Raw genomic sequence first — 20,371 nt, 5'->3', positions numbered from 1 at the left:
AAGAAGCTAAGAGCCATATGATTTCACTCATGTGGGACATAAAACTCACTCATACACAGACAACAGTATGATGGTTACCAGAGGGAAGGGGGATGGGGGTAGTAAAGGGCAAAGGAGGTCAAATCTGTGGTGACGGAAGATGATTTGATTTTGGCTGATGGGCACGCAACGCAATATACAGATCATGTATCACAGAAAGGTACACTTGAAACCTACATAACTTTATTGATCAATGTCACTGCAATAAATTTAATTAAAAAATAAAATAAAAACCTACCTTTAACGCTGAACTGTAAGTTCTGTCCCTACTTCCTATCCTTATTAAAATGCTTAATAATGTTATGGAAAAAAGTATTCTTTTTTAGTCACTTGCTTGCTCTATGCAGTTACATTGCAACGTCTAGTCGGTACGTTTGGTGTTGACATGTAGAAAACAAACATACACACACAAGAACCTGTTTTCTACCCCATGATCGATCAAGGCAGAGTGTCCTTGCCTCCAAGAGTATTACATTTCATTCAGTAACAGATAAGCAATTCTCCCCATTCTGAGATCTTGTTACAGCTTAAGTGTTTTACGAATTCAATGTTCATTCCCAAAGTACTGGATATCATTTTATTGTTCCTCAAGTTCCTTTGCAGTATGTCCTACTTGTTATATGTAGTGGCACACCTCCCTTTCTCACTTCACAATTATGAGAACCGAAGGGGCACATAAACTCTGAGTCGTTCAGGAAGAGAGTAATTGACTGTGACATGGCGCAACCAGCACGAACCCAGAGCAGCAAAGCCAAATTCACAGAAGGGTTTGTTCAATAGGCCTTCTGCTATTACTTTTCTACTATTACTTTTTTGGCAACACAACAATGATCAAAGGCCCAAAAAGCTTTTAATCACCATCAAGGTAAAATTATTTTTTTTCCAGGGTAACTGAAGTCCAAGGCAGAAATTTATCGGCGACTGCCAGAAAAAGCACAGGCTATTAAAATGAAACCATTTTACGGGACCACCACAGGCTCTCCCCCCACCCCATTTCCAAGTGGGCCGCGCCAGAGGGGGGATGGCGTCTGCTCCTTTAACGTGCTAGGAAACAGAAGGCGGGTCCCAATGTCCATGTGCTGACATTACAAGTACAGACAACTCTCCTTCTTCCCTTCTGGGCTCCTGTCCCCACGCTTTCACTGCTGCTGGCCACACCAACCTGAGAGGACTTCCAAGTAATCTTCAACTCACCCCTCAGGACAACCATCATTTTATGATTTGAGGCAGATAAATTTTTCTAATACTCACTAAGAGTGGTTTAAAAGCATAGGCCTAGAAAAACTCTATTACACTTCCTCCAAATTAGACAAAGCCTTCTTTTCTTGTACTTTAAGCACCTCAAGAAAACTTGTTTCCCCACACAATTCAACTTTAACTGCTGAATTCAAGTCAAACTTCAAGAAACTGAGTTTTTAGCTGAAAACAGTCAGTCTGGGAAAGGCAGCAAAGGTAATGATGAAAAAGAAGATAACTGAGTAAAGGGACACAAAAGATGATGAGTAAGATTATTATTTTTTTCCAGTTGCTCCAGTTAGATAACTAAGATCTCAGTTCAAAATTTCTATCCTGAGAAATGCAATGTAATTATAATTCGCTAAGATCAAAGACAATTACCCACCTCATTTTTCATTGCTGCTGTCTCCATTCTGGAGTATGAACACAAAGAGTCCTTAAGAACCACATTCCATCAACTTCAACTCAACTGCATTTACCACGATGAAGGGCAACAACACTCACACACATTTCTGCTGCGAGGAAAGAAAAGTCAACCCAAACCCCTCACGGTTTGTGGAGAGAGCACCGAATCAGAAAGCAGAAGACAGAGCTTATAGTCTGGGCTACTCTTTTCATTCATTATTCAGATCAAAGCTTCTCTATGCCTCAGTTTCCTCCTCTGTAACATGGCAATATTAGTATCAGCCTTCCTTAAAGTCAAAGAATCTGTCTCAAAAGAATCAAGAAAGTGTGAAGATTCTTTAAAAACCAAAAATTACAACAAAAAGTTAATAACAATCATGATTCCCTTCACGTTTGTTTATTATATATATTTGTAAACCTTAAGTGACTGAAAAGCTATTATCAAATCATGATGCTGTACACTTTAAGTATATACAATTATACTTGTCAATTATTCCTTAATAAAGGAATAACTGTCATCTGACAGTTGGGAAAAAGTGGGAGAAGGGAAATACATACTCTAAGAAGAAGCCTATGGAAGTTTGGAGGATGGCAGAATTATTTCTGGGTGGGAAAATGACAAAAAGGCTCAGGCTTATTTGGTAATGAAAGGTCATCTCAGCGCTGTAAGTTAGCAGAAAAGAACTGGGAAAAATTTGGATTTTGGAACCACTATCTAGAGTATAGAAATAGTCTAGAAATAAAAAATCATATTCTGTTAGAATTACATCTACTTGATTTCCAGTTTAAACAAAATACGGAGGCCAGAGGATATGCTAAATGATCCCACAGAGAAACAATCAGACAAATCCAGAAATTGGTACATTCTGTAAGACTCTGCAAAAAGTCAACGTGGGGTGCGGGAGGGGGAGACAAAGCCACAGAGAAGAAAAGGGGGAGGAAGTTATTCTAGATTTTAAAAGATTAAAGAGACAAACCGATACAATGTATAAATGCTGGTTAGAACCTAATTTTTAAAAAAATAGCTATAAAACACTTTTGGGATGATTGGGGCATTCTGATTATGGACTAGATCTTAGGAAATAGTATTAATCTTGGGAGTGACATTGGTATTTAGCTGTTACGTAGGAGAACTAATTTTAAGAGATGCATGTTGAAGTGTCATGATGTCTGTGCTTGCTTTCAAACAGTTAAGCAAATGTACAATATATGTACACGTCATACACGTGTCTTGTTTAACCTCCCTTATGGGTATTCAAGTGTTTGTGGTATTCGTTTTTCAGCTTCTCAGAATATACTTGAAGAGTATCATTAAAAAACATCAAAAAATAATTTGATATAACCTTAATAAAGATGATCTAATCCATTCTCTTTTTTCAACAATGAGAAGAACCGAGCTCAAAGTACCAAAGGTAATGCAGGCCTTTTCTCAATAGAGATTAAAACTCAGGCAGGTCTGCAGAATCTTAACCCAGACTCTTTTCATATGCCAGAAAACTAGGACCCAAGAGACAAAGAATGATCTGGAACAAACACGTACATGTGCAAGTTAAAAAGTTGAACACAACTCTTTTAATGTTTTATATGTGACAATCCATTAAAATTACAACAGCATAACAATCTGTTAAAGACTATGACAACCTAGTACATCAGAAACTTGTATAAAATAACCTCAGAATGCAGCAATGAATGGGAATTAGTTTGTTAGATGCACAAAAAGCAAAGGAAAAAAAAAAGTTTTTAAAGCACTTAACCAGTATCACCTCTAATACTGTCTCACAACTTGGTCCACTGATTAGGGTAACTGTGCCTTTCAAAATTTGATAACATACTTTAATAACTTCACATTTCACCTATCCATTCCACAAGCTACTTGCCAGTTCCCCAAAATGCCGTGTTTTTTCGTATTTCTACGCAAGTAATTTCCCCTGCGTACAGAATGCCCTTCTGCCTTTTCTTTATCTACTCCTCTTTCAAGACCAACTTCTTATGCCACCTGTTCTTCAGTGAAGGTTCCTGGCCCTACTCCCCACTTCTCCTCGAACTTCCATACTACTTTTTGCATTGCTGTTGAAGCTTAACACTTTTCCTAATTTATTATATGATTCCTCCATTAGACCACTAACTATCTGATGTCACAGAGCAGCAGTCAGAAATAAAGGAGGCTGGCTATTTTTAAGTTCCAGAAGAACCATTTTAATTCATCTAAAAAACAAAGTGTTTACCCTCAGTTGAAAGTGAGCAGATTCGTAACTTAAGTGATCTGTACAATTTGTTACTTTCCCCCTTTGATACTCTTGTCACACAGCACAATCTGGAAACTATCTGAACTAATAATGCAAAGAAGCAGTCTGACTTGCTTATACCTACAAGCGAATTATCTTAAGTGCAAAAAAATCATCTGGAGAGTTTCCTGGGAGGGTAAGAACTTAATCAGAGGCGCCCAAAAGTCACTCATTCATTACTTAGTCAAGTCTTCAGCAAACATACATCATTAAGACCCCACACAAATAAAATCCATTTTAATGATTTTCAAACATTTTTTCTTAGACATCTAATTTCAACAGAAATTTCATGACTGAAAACAGCTATAATGGAAACTTCTGAAAGTTCTATTGCAAACATGCAAAAATATGGCATTACAATATCCAATGTATACTCAGCAATATTTAACCTCTCAGCTCAATATATGGATGGAATATATTCAGAAACAAATTTGATTCTTGCTGACTGCAAGTCAAATAGCTGAGGCAGGATGAATACATGCTGATTGCTCTTAGCCAACACACATGCATCTTTCAGTACACACGCGTTAGTAAAGTCTCAACCTATGGTCCTTGAACTACCAGTGAATCACGAGGAGCTCACTGGTAGCCTAGTACTGCCCGATAAGCAGGAGCAGAAAGCTGGGTGGGGGTGGTGAGGGGCGGCGGGAGAATCTGGTGCAGTGGTCCACCAAATGAAGAAAACCATTCAGGTGGTCTGCAGTAAGGAGAAATGAGATAATCACTAAATCAGCAAATTGATCATCATGCCCTATTAACATGACCATGCTGCCTACCAAAAACAACCTACTGCTCTCTTGCAACAAGAGAAGAATGTGTTTTGGTCAAAAGCCACAGGAGAGACAACTAATCAATACCGTAAAGGCAGAAGTTCCTTATTACTAGTGATTAACACTCAATAATCATCCTCATCAGAAAACTCAGAGTATAGTATTACTCACTAGGTGCTGCCAAAGTTTTGCATTTACTGTAAGAAAATCAGATTTTAAAATAAAATCGCTAAAATTTTTCCATAAGAAAAACAGGTGTTATAGGATATCAAAAATCAGAGGAATAAAGATTCCTTACATTTCTAATGGTTTCAAGTTTCTGTCCATAGTATATAGCACTAGCAACTGATTCCTAAATAAAATCAGAGGTGAAAAAACAGCACATTTAATATCCATAATGACAATCTTCTTTAAAAATGCCTTTCCAACATAAATTCCAAGTTAATTTTTAACTGGAAAAAAAAACTTCAACCCTTTCTGTTGAAAATATAAAAGAGTGACATATATAAATCTTTATATAGAAATATATCTTACAGAAAATATAAGAATACCAATTTTTTGGTAGAAAATTAAACACAGAGGCAGGACTAGCCCAATGGAAGGGAGCCCATTAGGCAGGGCAACATTCCACATCAATTTTTAACAAAAACTCAAGCGCATCTTCTCCCAGAGAGGATTTGGCGTCCCACACATCGCAGTATTTTCAACTCGAACTTTCCCAGCCTGAATCCAGTTCTCACACCCACCAGAGTATTGTTGTATTTCCTAGCCTATACCTACATGCTACCTCACTTCCTTTGGTCTGCTTCCCACAACTCCACTCCTCGTAGTAAAATAGCCACTCTCTGCTTTACATCAAGTAAATGCCTCCTATTTCACAGGCTCTCTCTCTCCAATTGGTACAAAATTTTATGCATCCCTCTCATAAAGACCAGAAAATACGAAAGGACTTCCCCTGTCATACTAGGCATAAAAGGAGACTAAATGTTCAGCCCTCCTCCTGCTCAAATCTGCTTTGCTTTTTATTATAAGCACAGGTCCAAGAGTAGATGCAGAAGGAAATTCAATAAACAACCAAGTTAGATGACATGTAGAAATACTGTATGGGACACTGAAAATATTTAAGGAAGAGATATGCAAGATATCCTTGAAGAAAGTAACTCATATCTCACGGAGAGTGTGTTTCTTTGAAGTATACCACCCTCAGTATGCAGGGGCTGCTGGTGTGTTACGGCGTTGCATGCCCAAGAAGTTTATCTTGTGTTAGGATATGAGTAGTAAACTAAAGCTAGAATTTCTGCAAATACCGTATTAGAATGAAAAGCTGACCAAATTATTTTCTAAAATTATAAGAATGGTCTCTTCAAATACAATCAGATCAATTTCACAGTCAGAACTATTTTCCTATGTTTCCCAATAATTCAACAAAATTCAGTATACTAAGTGGTTTCTCATTTCTCCACCTTTTGTGAAATTTTCATGACTAAATCCTTGGTACTTCCCTTCTTTTTTCACTTACATTATAGCAGTCATTCACTTTTACACCTTCTGTCAACCTCCCTCGGATGACTCCAAAATTGACATTCATAACCCTGAACATCTAGGAGTTCCACCAGATCTGAACCTCTGCACCACCCTAAATAATGCTGCAACTTACAAATTCTTGTCAACTAATCCTTAACATACTGAAAGCTGGAAGTATGGCTTTCCCCAGATAGCCCTTTCTTATTCCCCAAAACCTGCCAAGCCTCCTCAGTACTCCCGACTTTCCGAGGTTCACAAACATAGGATTATTTTTTCTTTTCTCCTCTATATTTCTACATCCAATAAACCAAATGATGCCATTTTTCCCCCCAATGGGTTCCTCGCTTCTAATCTCTTCCCACTGTGAGATATCCTATACCAGTGCTTCTCAAACTTCACTGTGTATGAGAATCATTTCAGAATCTTGTTAAAACGCAGGTTCTGATTCAGAAGGCCAGGACTGGGACCTGACCCTCTGCCTTTCTAACATGCTCCCAGGTGATGCTAATGCTGCCGCTTGAAGGACCATACCTCACCTCTTTAAGCAATTGAGATCATTTTCTTTTCTTTTATACCTTCAGCACTTTCACAGTTTATCCTATGATATTTTTTGTTTATAGTGTTTTATAGTTGTTTTATGTGACATATTCTATTATGCTTTCTTAAAAATCAATTTTGACATAAGAAGTAGGATCATGATTTCTTTTTCTGGAACAACAGCAAAGAATACGTTAGGCGTATTGTGGGTATTCAATGCTTGTTGATTGTAAAATGCTTCCCTAGAAAATACAACAATCGTCTCTTGATTAAGAAGAAGCTGAAGTGGGTTTATCAATTACCTTTGTCAACATTTTAAAAACCATTTCACTGCTAATCAACCTTTTTACCAGATTAGGACAGAAGAAATAACCTTAAAACAACTTATTCATAGTTAAGAAGGCAAATGTTAGTTAAGGATTGTGAATTACTGGGTATAGATTTATTCCTTCTCCATCAGTAAAGGATTAGTTAAATATTTATATTTAAAATTGAAGCTAGAAGCACAGGTAACAAAAGGAAAAAAAATTGGACTTCATTAAAATTAAAAACTTGTGCATCAAGAGACACCATCAAGAAAGTGAAAAGACAATCTACAAAACGGAAGAAAATATCTGCAAATGAGATTTCTAATAAAGGTTTAATATGGCAAATTTTGTATGTATTTTACTACAATTTTTTAAAAAAACAAAACTACCCAGATGGTGTGACTCAGTGGATTAAGCGCCAGCCTGTGAACCAAAGGGTCACTGGTTCGATTCCCAACCAGGGCATGTGCCTGGGTTGCAGGCTAGGTCCCCAGTAGGGGGTGCATGAGAGGCAACCACACATTGCTGTTTCTCTCCCTCTCTTTCTTCCTCCTCCTCTCGCTAAAAATAAATAAATTTTTTAAAAAATTAAATTAAAAAAAAAAGAAACTAGCATTCTTTATTAGAGCCCTGAGTTCAAGTTCTGCCAAGCAAGTTATTTAACTTCTCCTGGCTTCCACCCATCTCTACAGAGATATTATAGAGATATTATCCACCTCCCAGAGCTGTTGAAGACTAAGTGAGAGAAGGTAATCACTTAGCACAGTACCTGTTAAGTAATAAATAATGGATTAATGGTAGCTATTATTATTCAGAAAACCACTGTTGCCCATTAAGTAAGTGTCGGTAAGGCTGCTTAGAAGTGGATGTTCAAAAGAACTCCATGATGTTCTCAAGACATTCTGGAATAAAGAAATGAATGTCCCGTATTCAGTCATCCTCCTCTACACCTGGACACCGGGTGACCACCCGGGCCAGTCCTCTTAGGACATCACAATGATGGAAATGAATGACACACCACTACGGTCATTAAAGAGAACAAAAGAAGAAGCTATCCGGCTGTCTTCAATTATTTTAATTTTATTATTTTCCCCCACATATTTCTAATTTTAAAAAACCGTAAGAGACTTAATTCCTTAGCATACGCCATGGACCAAACCCACGCCTACAGGTCTTGAGTGCCAACCCCAGCACCACGGTATCACCATTATAAGGAAGAAAACCATACAGATACCACGCTATCTAAAAAATGTCGAGACAAGTGAAAACCCTAAAAGCATGAAAGTCCAGAGAGAACTGTTAAATAGTCTACTATTACGTACCTTTCTTGATTAAAATTAGGCATTAAATGACAGTCAGAGTAGCTGAACTTAAAAACTGAGTTTTAGGCAAGGTATGCCAGAGGAAGACACTACAAATGTTCCAGGTAACACAAACCTTACGTGAATTGTCATTTCCACACTCTACAGTCTTTTGCAAAAATTTCCCAAATTCCTTCAAATCAGTAATTCACCTAGTAAGGTAGTTTTTCTCTATATACATACATACAATAATTTGCCATCTATAGTGATGTTTGCATGACACTGTGAATGTAATTATATCCGTCATGAAAATCTTAAATGTCAAGAGAAGTATCAGAAAGATGACTGCAATTTTGAAATGCAAAGGATCTGTGGCAACACCTTGAGGAAAAACAGCCTTTTCCTTCCCAACAAAAACCCATGGTAACAAGCAAGAACTCTGTAACTTAACCTGGAACACTCACCTGAGCTAATTCCTTTAAACCACAATTACCTCTTAACTATCATGACAATAATGGAGAATAAAGGCTTCCACAATTAAACCTCAGAAAAAACCCTTTTATCCCACACAGCTCCCTTCTCCACCCCAGTGACCTCAGGGCCCTGCCTTCTCTCCAGAAGAAAACGAAGGGGTTTATGTTTGTTTTTTCTAAACTTTAATTTGGAAATGTATAGCACAAGGTAAGGTCCAGAGAATGCAGTCTTCAAAGAAACTGATCCTTTAGCTCTCTAACTAGATACCACTAGTAATAAATTACCAAAAGCTACAACGTCATGCTTTTAAAAGCCCACACTAAAATGCCTGGTTGGTCCTCACTCACTACCAAAAGGCTTACATAAATTGGCTCAAGTTCATTACCAAGAAGAGAAAAAATGTTTGAGAATTTTAACTTCAGCGTGAAACAACTTAAACTAAACACCACCAATAACAAGTACTAATATACTTGGGTACCATTAATGATCACCTCAACAGCAGGCGGAACCACGGTGACCCCCAATTTGACCTTAACCCAAGCTGTTTTAAATCCTGCCCTTTAAATAAAATCTTTTAAAACATAAATAAAGCATGCCCTTTTTATCTTCCTGCTTTGTTGTCACTGAGGATCTCACTGTTAATACGCCACCCAGGAAGAATGCTAGGACTTGAAAAGCACTATAAAGTAGCGGTTTCCATAGACGATTTTTTTTTTTTTCAAGAAATGCTTCACGGAGCTTCCAGCTATTTGCCCAGGATTTGGTCACAAGGACACCCGTAGACTTTAATGAAGTGGCAAGGCTTAAACATCATCTAACTCAGGAAACCCAGCAACCAAAAGTTAGGTGCACAAGGTTTACAGACGCAGCTTAGGTGACAGGGCAAGCAACAACTTCTGGCATCAGAAAAGCTGTCAACTCTTTTACCTCCGCACAATTTAGTTTAGGAACTTGTAAGTGGGCCCCACATTATGGGACACCTAACGTAAGGCTGCAACAGGACGCGCACTGTCATCTTCGCTATTCCTAGAAGCTGCTGCTTTATTTAATGAAACCTTCTAGCCTGCACACAAGCTACAGAATGAACTTCGTAAAATGTCATTTAAGTAAAGGCAGGATTGATTTTATTATTATACTGCTGTCCTACAAAACCGACTCAATTAAAGTACCTTTTCTCGGCCAACAATCTACAATTCGATCAAGAAGCGCGCTCCGTGTTAGGAAACTTTTAAGGTACTGATCCTGCTGGGAAGTCGGGCTCTCGTGTTGTATTTGCACTTTTATCCTACATATTTTCCTTTACGTAAGACGGATAGGAATTTGACTAGCCCACCCCGAAGGCCAGCGGGCCCGACACCCCCCTGCTGCCGCGGGAAGCCACGTTTTACTCGGGCAGCCCGAATCCCCACCCCTCGTGAAAATAATGCCTGTGGCCACTGGAGACTTCCCCGACCGAGCTCCAAAACTTGCAGGTTTAAATGGCCAAACTGGAACCAACCAGGGCAGCTGTCATCTGAAACTCGGGAAAGCTGAGCCCAGCCAACTCCGCGGAACAAGGAAGGGTGCGGAGAGATGTGGCGGGGCCCACCGGAGGGAATGCATTAGGCTCCCCTCCCCAACCCCCCACCGGTTCGCTCTCTGCAGCCCCAGCGCCGCCATCCTGCTCCTGAATAATTAAACGGGCTGGCGAGGGAGGGAGGTGGCCAGGGAGGCAGTTTCTCGCCCGAGTTTCCCGGGCCGAGGCGATGCGGCCGGAGGCCGAGGTGCTACATCCCCTGCGCACGGAGGACTTTCCTCGGGGGCCGGGGTGAGAAGGGGTCGACCCCGGGGGCCAGCGGGGCGGCCGGAAACAGGGCGCGGGGCGTGACGTGGAGGAGGGGATGACAAAGGGGCGCGGGGGCCCCGGCCGCGCTCCCCGCGGGGCCACAGGGGCCGGGACAGGTGGCCGGGCCTGGCCGGGAACAATGGGGGGCCGAGGCTGCCCCCTGGCGCTCACCTACCTCCGGTGCCCTCCGAGTTCTCGTTGAGGCTGCCCGAGGAGTCGTGCTGGGCGCCCACACACCCGCCCATGGGGGCCCCCGGCGCCTCGTCCGCCACCTCCGGCGCTCGTCCGGGCCCGCCGCCGCCTCAGCCTCCACCTCCACAGGCGCCGCCGCCGCCGCCGCCGCCGCTGCCGAGCTCCGGACAGGCGCGCCGCTCCGCTCGCCCGCCGCGGCCCAGCCTCCGCCCCCCTCGCCGCTCCACCCACCGCCTTGGCTCGGCCCCTTCCTCCGCGCCCACTTCTACCTCAGCCCCCGGGCCGGCCGCCCGCCCCGCAGGCCAGACCCGAGCGCCGCTATCCCCTCCGGCTCAGCCCCGCCAGGCCGGGACTGGCCCATCCCGGGCGGGCCGCAGCGCCCGCCTGGCCCCCTCACAATCCCGGACACCCGCGTCCCGGCGATCCCGGCGCTCGGACCGCCCGCCTGCCGGGCCCCATCCGCCCCCAACCCCGCGGCGCCGCCCTCCGCACCCGTGGCCTGGGCTCGGTCCGGCCCGCCCGGAACCGCCGCGGGGCGGGGCCACGGGACGCCGCGCGCTGATTGGCTGAGAGCGGGGCCGCGAGCGGAGGAAGCGGAGAAGGAAGAAAGGCGGGGAGGGGAGGGGAGGAGAGGGGAGGGAATGGAAGGAGAGGGGAGCTCCCAACCCCAGGGAAGGAGGCCAAAGGGGGCCAGGGTCGGTCTCTGGGGGAAAAGGCAGGAGAAGGAGGCGTGGAGGAGGGAGAAGGAAGACGCACAGAAGAAAGGCAAGGGAAGAAGGGAGAGGGAGTAGGAAAGGAGGAACAAAAGTGAGAAAGAAGTGGTAAGGGGCGCGATCGAGTTTCTGGCTCCCCCTGGAGAGTGAGCTTTTTCTGGTGAGAGCGGGGCACGGAAGTCGTGGAAGACTCGCCGGCGGGGACCAGGCGGCTCCCGAAATAACTGGCAGAGGAGAAATCCCGGCTGAAGGTGGAGGTCCCAGCACCGCTTGGATTGTGCAGAACCCCATCTAGGCTCCCCCTTGCCTGCCCTATCTTCATACTCCCTAAAATCACTGTACCCCACTATTAGAAGTAGAGGGGGTCACTTGTGGCTGCAGACTGAACTCAGATTACAGAGGCGAGGCATCCCGCGTAGGGAGAGATAAGACCTGCCAGCAAATCAAGGGGCGTGGGTTGTTTGATTTTCATGAGATTGCTTATTCAGACACAATGCTTCTGCCTTAGGTATCTTAAACTGTCCTTAGACCGTGAAGTATAAATAAATAAAATACCCTGCTGTTTCTAAACTAGAATTTGGTACATTGACCACACCCGACATTCTTGGCAGCTGCTATCCCAATCTAAGCCAAATTGTTAATGGTCCCGTCAGGATTGTGCTTCTTGCGATGATGCCTTCAAATTTTTATCATCCTGCCTGGGCCTTTCTAAAGCTTATTTCTACCTAAGAGCTGTTTTAACTATCTGCTCCATTTTTATATCAGACTTTCTTTTTTTAACATCCTGGGTCAGTTTTTGCTTAGCATCAAAAAAAATTTAAGTGAAATATCCAAGAAGAAACCTCTCTGCAGTTTGGAATTTGCATTTAAATATATTTTCATACACTACTGCTGGGGGTGTAAATTGGTTCAATCTTTTTGCAAAGCAATTTGGCACAGAGGTTCAAGAGCCTTTAAAAATATTCACACCCTTTGACATGGGATTATTTCATAGGTGGGGAACAGTCCAAAATGCAGACCAGGATTTTTGTCCTTGTATTAATTTGATAACCAGATAAAACCTGGGGCTCAACAAACAAAACCCTATACTTAAAGCACAGAAATGTCTTGTGAGATAGCAGTTTGACACCTTAAATCTGTCCTGATGAATTAGTGTTATCCTGGGTAGTCATGAACATTCAAAAGAGCCTGTGTAAGGACGTTTTTCCTGAGTTTGCACAGGTTGCGCTGACATTCAGGCACTATGTCACAGAGCCTTCTCTGTCTTATCATTTTCAGCCAAGTATTCACGTAGGCAGGCAAGACATCACTTCTCTGAAGGAAAGAGCTGCATGCTGAATATCTTTAAAGGAATTGCTTTGTCCTGAATTTCACTCCAGAAATTGCTGAAACCGAGACTTTGTGATGTCTATTAAACAGATGGTAGGCACCCAAGTGATGAGCGCTTTCTGATGAGCACTGTGGAGCTGGTGCTAGGAAGGGAGCAATCTCACTGAGCTTCTCAGCTATGGGTGTTCTCCATCCTGCCTTTTTCTTAAACCAGGGACACAGCTCGGCTTCCCACTTCCTGTGCTGGACTCTGGCTTCCATCCTGTACTAGCTATGTGACCTTAAATTTCTGTGTAGCTCGGTGTCTCACCTAGGCCATAAAATTGGTCCAAAACAATGCTCCAAACTCTGTGTGGGCTCTTTTGTTAACTCATCTTTTTACATCCAGCTTCACCTAAACTTACAGTGAGGCCTGATCCACTTAACACGTTCTATAGAAAGTGCCTTCTTCGTGTGTGTGTGTGTGTGTGTGCATGCACTTTTCTATTTTTATAACATCTTTAGTGAGATATAATTCATGTGCCATATACTGCACCCATTTAAAGTGTATAATTTGATGGTTTTTAGTATATGCACAATCAATTTCAGAACATTTTCAGCAACCCAAAAAGAAACCCCATACATATTAGCAGTCACTCTCCATTTCCTACCAAACCCCCAGCCTCAGCCCTAGTCTATTTTTTGCCTATTCTTGACCTTTTATCTAAACAGAATCCTATGTGGACTTTTGTGACTGGTTATAATGTTTACAACATGGTGTTCATCTATGTTGCATCAAGTGTCGGTCCTTCATTCCTTTTTATGGCTGAATAATAGTCCATTGTGTGGCTAGAACACATTTGGTTTATCCGTTCATCAATTGGTGGGCATTTGGGTTGTTTCTGCCTTTTCATTATTGTAAATAATGCTGTTTTAAACATTCGCGTACAAATTTTTGTTTAAATACCTGCTTTCAGTTCTTTTGAGAGCAGAACTGATGGGTCATATAGTCATTTAATATTTAATTTATGGAAGAAGCACCAAACTGTTTTCCACAGTGTCTGCATCACTTTACATTCCTATCATCAATGTATGAAGGTTCTAATTTCTCCACATCTGCAATGACACTTGCTATTTTTTGAGTTATTATTATTACTAATATAACCATATTGAGTATGCAGTGGTACTTCATTGTGGTGTTGATTTGCATTTCCCCAATGACAAATAGTGTTGAGCATCTTTATATGTGCTTGTTTGGCCCTTTGTATATCTTCTTCGGAGAATTGTCTATTTAAGTTCCTTTGCCCATTTTTTAATTGGCTTTTCTTTTTGTTCTGTGTCATAAGAGTTAGCTGTAGGTCTTTATAGATGCCCTTTATTAGGCTGAGGAATTTCCCTTTTATTCCTAGTTTACTGAATGGTTTTTTTTTTAACTCAAGAATGGATTTAGATTTTGCCAATGCCATTTTGCATCAACGAGATGCTTATATGCTTTTCCTATTTTAGTTTTTAGTATGATGAATTACACTGATGGATTTTCAAATATTAAACCAATCTTGAATTCCTGGGATAAATCTGACTTGATCGTGATATGTCCTTTTTAACACACTGTTGGATTCAATTTACTAAAATTTCATTCAGAATTTCTTCATCTACATTTATGAAGGATTTGTCTATAGTTTTTTTTCTTTAAGGTTCTTCCTATAGTTTTGATGTCTGATATTTCAATTTTATGGAAGGGAAAAGGAACTCTAAAGAATAGAGGATGGATGACTAAGAAGCAGCCATGTCCCCAGCGCTGAGACAGTACTGGGTTAGTACTTATGGGAGAGGTCCACCCTGGCTAGTGTGGCTCAGTGGATTGAGTGCCAGCCTGCAAACTGAAGGGTCCCCAGTTCGATTCCCAGTTGGGGCCCATGCCTGGGTTGCAGGCCAAGTCCCCATTGGGGGGCTCATGAGAGGCAACCACACAATGATGTTTCTCTCCCTCTCTTTCTCCCTCCCTTCTACTCTCTCTGAAAATGAATAAATAAAAACCTTTAAAAAAAAAGAAGAGGTCCCCCTAGGGTTAAGAGCCGGACCTTCTCAAGGAGGACATGGCCATGGTTTGGTGAATAGTAGAGAGGTTACTGTTGTGACACATCAGTGAAGTTGTTGGAGATCCGTCCTGTGAGGTGCTGGACAGCTATTCATAGGAGGTATCTCACCAGAGCTATTCGGCTGTGAAACTGCTATGAGGGGGAATACCTGGGGAAGCTGCGAATTGCTAGGTGGTGTTGGCTCTCGTGTCTTGCAGGAGCTGGGCCCTGAAGAAGCTGCTGCCACTGCCAGAACCTGGTGTGGGAGCAGCTGCGTATCCTGAAGCTGCTACATGAGAGAAGCTGTCTGTGATGCAGGAACGAGGCAATGGACAGGCCGCACACATCCCAGGCGCCTGGCCCTGATGAAGCGACCCACCCTATGGAAGCCTACAGGGCGAGCAAATGGGAATTCCGCCGGCAATGTCTCTCCAGTGCCCTCTACTGTCAAAGCTAAACATTGTGCCAACTGGCAAAGGCACAATATTTAAAGGGCCCATATCCATTTTCACAGAGCAGGCAACGAAGAGTGGGTTTGGATCTGAAGAAGTACTGGAGTTGGAAAATCTTCACTTTTCAACTATAGTAGTCTCTATGGACTGAATATTTACGTCCTCTCCCCACCCATTCATATGCTGATGCCCTAATGTGATACTATTTGGAGGCAGTGATGTTGGGAGGTAATTGGGTCAAAAGAGTGGAGCCTCCATGGGGGCATTAGTGTCCTCCTAGGAAGAAGAGGGGTAAGTCCTTCCTTTCTCCCTCTCCCTCTCTCTCTCTCTGTCATGTGAGGATACAAAGAGAAAAGGGCTCTTATCACACTGGCGCCCTGGTCTCAGACTTCCAGGCTCCAGAAGTGTGAGAAATGAATGTCTGCTATGATATTCTGTTCTAGCAGCTTGACCTGACTAATACAATTATAAAGGTTGGTTCAGGCAATAATCGCCAATGGATGTGAAATATATGAAGGAATTTTGATGAGGAGCTGGATAGATATTGGCATTGTCTTAAAATATCACCCCACAGACTGCTTATTAATAGAAAGTAGAAAATAGTAATACACAAGAAAAAATGCACAATACCTTTACCAAATAATGGAGCAGACATTGTGTGACTCCGAACAGGATTCCTGGAGAATGACGTCACTTTCGTAGGACTCTGATGGGAGATGAATGGAAGCATGAGGAAATGTCAGTCAAATACGAATGCGGGACATTTGATAACAAAAAGAGGACAGAGGCTACATAGTTTTTAAATGTCAGCGTCATTAAAGCCAAAGAACAGCTGAGAAACTGCTCCAGAGTACAGGAGACCAAAGAGACATGATTCTATAAAGAACATTATTGGGTCATTTGATAAAATCGGAATGTGAATGGTAGAGTAGATAAAAATGTTATCAATGTGACATTTCTTGCAGTTAATAATTGATCTGTGATTATGAGAGGGAACGTTTTTATTCTTAAGTAAAACACACTGATGGGCTCAGGGGTAAAATGATATAATTTACATAACTTACTCTCAAATGTTTCAGAAAAACATGTAAGGAGGACAAATGATAAAGAAGATGGAGCAAAATGGTAAACAATAGGTAAATCCAAATAAAGGTGTTCTTTGGACTACTCTTGCAACTTTTCTACATGTTTGAAAAATATTTCCAAATAATTTGTGGGTCCCCATGTGTCTTCAGATCAGCTGGAGCCAGGTGGTATCAGCCGGGGCCAACCGGATTTCTTGCCTCGCTGAGGACTGAGTCAAGGTTTGTCTCCGATGTCTCTCGTTCTCCTCAGCACAATATGCCGAGGTATATTCTCGTGGCTGAGACGGCAGTACAAGAAGACACGGTCAACTGCACAAACCCAGGGTGAGCCCGCTGCTTGCCTCACATCTGGCAGGGTGACTCAGAGCATATGGTTCTGATGGAACACGCTCCAGCCCCCACTCCAGGGCGGTCCTGATACCCAGACTTGAGCCGATCCGTGTATTCCAAACCCATGAAGTTTGGGTTGCGCATGTGACCCAACCTAAGCCAAGGAAGGCAGATTCGGGACCGTTTGTTTCGGGGTTTTTTTCCCCTACAACTTTTTAGAACATGAATTTGGGGGGAAGTAAATTTGGAGCTTTTGAGAGACCCCTCCCAAAGGGGAAAAATCGGGCCGCTCTGCAATAAAAGAGAGCCTACCCAAAGGGGAAGTCAACACAGAGGAAACTCACTGCCAAAGAGGAAAGAACAAGCCCAGAGACTCATCCGAGCTGGGTCCAGCGATGCCTGCATCCGCTCTCTGAGCGTTTGCAGTTCATCAAGCAATACATTTTCATTTTAATCCCAGGAAGCCTGTTGGAATTAGGTGTCTCTTGCCGGAAGGTAGGAAGCAGGTTTTACTCCATTTTGTCGCCCAAGCACCTATAGAACAGTGCTTGGCACACGTGCGACGAACCGTTTGCCAAGCGAAAGGGCTTAGCCTTTATCCCAGGCGGATGAGAAGTGACTGGGGGGCTGTAAGCCGCACAGCCACGTGAAGCATTTGTGTATCTGAGCTACAAGTAGGTAGAGCTTGGTATTTTTGCTGCCCACAGGATACCCTTATACCTCATATCCCACCCCGCTGAAAGTACATACCCTCTGACGACGGGAAGACGACGCCGGGCCGCAGTTCTCCGCTCCCTCTACAGGTGCGCGAGGGAGAGGGCTTCGGTGTGGTGGTTGCCCCAAAGGCCGCCGAGAACTACGCCTTGGAGACTTCGGTGGCCCAGAGGTAAGACTACCTCGCAGGAAAGACTTTCCTCTTCCTCACTGTCTTGCAAAGTCCTGAGACTGAGTCTCATTGGCTTAGCTCGGCCCGCAGCCCATTGTTGAGCCAATAGCTGCCGGAAGTCTGGGCCACCATGATTGGCCAGGTCTGGGTCACGTGCCTGTCGTTGCCACCAATGAGTGAAACCCGTCCCATCCAAACCCTGTGGACTCAGAGGAGGGGAATAGTGGTTCCCTAAAGGAAAGGAAAGTGGAGTATAGGCAGCTGAAACTCACAATGTCCACTCTATACAAACATGATAATTTGTGTGTGATTATGTCAGTAACAGCAATAATAATGATAGCTACCATCGACTGTTTACGATGTGCTAGCACTGTTCCAACCGCTTTACATCTATGAACTCACTTAATCCTTACACCAACCCTGTGAGGCAGGTGCTATTATTATCCTCACTTTATAGGCGAGAATTTAGTTCTGTCTAAACTCAAATTAATTACCATGCTACATTGTCTCACATTAAGAAAATGTGTCAGACACATACTACAGTGATTTGTTTTTTTTTCTTCCCCTCCTACTGCCTTAACTGGGTGGGCTCATTCGCAGCTCAACACTGAGCCCTATAATGACCCGCCCACCCCACCACCGACTTTACCACGGACTCAGAAGACAGAAAAGTAACAAATCCCTCACCCGCGGGGGTCCCAGCCTGGTGGGGAGAGAGACACATAAACACAGGATTACTGCGCAATGTGGTGTTGCAGCAACATTCTCTGTAAAGAATTCTTCCTTTTGTTTCCTTCCACACAAAGAGTTTTTTAAGTCTTATAATTTACTAGTGTTATGAAAAGAGGATCAAAGTGTGGTAGGCAGCTATACAGACATGAGCAGAGCGAGGACCATAGGCCCACTAGGGAAGGTCGCCAGGGTGGAAAATTCCTGGTACTGAGCAACGCACGAAAAACTCCTGGAACTTCAGCCCCAGGGTCTTTCCTCCCCTAGCATTTCACGGGTCACGTGCTCTAGACTCCCTGACCTTTCCTACACTGGCCATACAATTGGGCCCCTCCCCTGACGTTTCCTACCTCGGCCTGTAGCTCCTCTTGCGAGTTAGAGCCCCCGCCCTTAGAGGAGGGCTGGAGCCTCGCCCTTTAGCATTAAGTCCCCAGCACAATGAGGTTCTGACCCGCACCAGATACATCTGGGCCTCAGTTGTTTCAGCACCAAGCCCAGAAAACTATGTCTCTCTCTCCCTCTCCCTCTCTCTCCTCCCCTCCTCCCTGCCCTATCCTGTACTTCGGAGAATCTCCACAGCTCATCCCCCATGGGGCATTTGGTTTGGATTGAAAATAAGCCCCATGAGTAGAGCACACCTAGAGCGTCTCCTAATGGGCTTTGCCCTACCTGCCAGGGGCAGGCGTGATTACTCAGTTTCTCACACTGGACTTTACTCAAGTTCCCACAAGGGCCCAGAGGCCTGGGGCCAACCCGAAGCAGCCCATTGAAACTATCCCTTCGGAGTCTGCAGGTTTATCTTAAAAGTGCCGGCGAGTTTTAAATTCCGCTGCACAGCATGTCCCTATTTGTTTCAATATGAATGTGTGAAAAGTCACTTACTGGTTAAATTGCTTAAATTCCTATTGCCTACTCTCCCCTCTTCCCCCCACCATCGCCAATTTTGGGTAAAAATGAAGCTGCAGAAGCAGCTTCGGTTATCTCTCAACACCCTGCTGCTGTGCGTTCCTGAGGAACCAGCCCCGGGGTGAAAGCGCGCCTCTGCGAGGTCCCGGCACTTGCCGAACGCCTTCTAGAACACACATGGAGCGTCGGTGCACCCTCCTCTGCACCCTGAGGACGCTTATGGGGACTGGAGAGGCTGGTAGCAGAAAAGCTTTCCAACAGAGAATGTCTGTCTGCTCAGCCCCAGGGCCTGGCACGGTTAAGGGGGTGGTTATGATTAAACAGGAAAACAGTGTTTCCTTACTAGGGGATAGTGAGGGAACTTCTCTGTGAGAATGTTCAGATTTTGCATATCCATGTTGGGGATTTTTTAAAAAGACATATGAGTGTCAGCCTGAACAGCTGTTCTGTTAGCAAGTTGAATTGGAGTCCCAGGCTAGTACTTCCAGTGTCACAGTCTGATGAGAAAAGGACCAAGTCTGATGTAACATGTGTTATGGACTGAACGCCTGTGTCCCTTCAAAATTCTTATGTTGAAATCTCATCTCCAAGGTGATACTTGGAGGCAAGGCCTTTAGGAGGCGATTAAGTCCTGAGGGTGGGGTCCTCACAAAAGAGAATAATGCCCTTATATAAGAAGAGGTCAGATTAAAAAAAAAAAGGAGGCCGGAGAGCCAACTTGCTCTGGTCCCACCATGCGAGGCTACAACAACAAGTGGGCAGCTTGCAGCCCAGAAGAAGGCCCTCCCCAGAGGCCCACCACGCTGGCACTCTGGTGTCAGACTTCCAACCTCCAGAGCTGTGTGAAGTCAATTTTTGTTGTGTATAAGCCACCCGGTCTACGGTACTTTGTTGTAGCAGCCCAAATGGACTAAGATGGTATGTGAGTCATGTATGTGCACCAAATGAGGACTAAATGCCACACACTGTGCTGCTCTAACACAGGAGC

General features: G+C 43.6%; 1 protein-coding gene across 1 annotated transcript in view; it reads right to left on the bottom strand.

Moving 5' to 3' along the window:
• UBTD2 (ubiquitin domain containing 2) overlaps positions 1–11,004 on the bottom strand; it is a 36,710-nt gene extending 25,706 nt beyond the window's left edge. Inside the window, exon 1 of the mRNA XM_054568047.1 lies at positions 10,880–11,004. Coding sequence (XP_054424022.1) covers positions 10,880–10,949 — 70 coding nt within the window. The 5' untranslated portion in view covers positions 10,950–11,004. The remainder of the gene's footprint in view (positions 1–10,879) is intronic.
• Between the last annotated feature and the right edge of the window lie 9,367 nt (positions 11,005–20,371).

The sequence above is a fragment of the Pteronotus mesoamericanus genome, unplaced genomic scaffold, assembly GCF_021234165.1.
Source record: "Pteronotus mesoamericanus isolate MK-2021 breed Mesoamerican mustached bat unplaced genomic scaffold, CSHL_Meso_final contig_2, whole genome shotgun sequence".
NCBI classification, from domain to species: Eukaryota; Metazoa; Chordata; class Mammalia; order Chiroptera; family Mormoopidae; genus Pteronotus; species Pteronotus mesoamericanus.
This window is presented reverse-complemented; position numbering and strand designations above follow the sequence as displayed.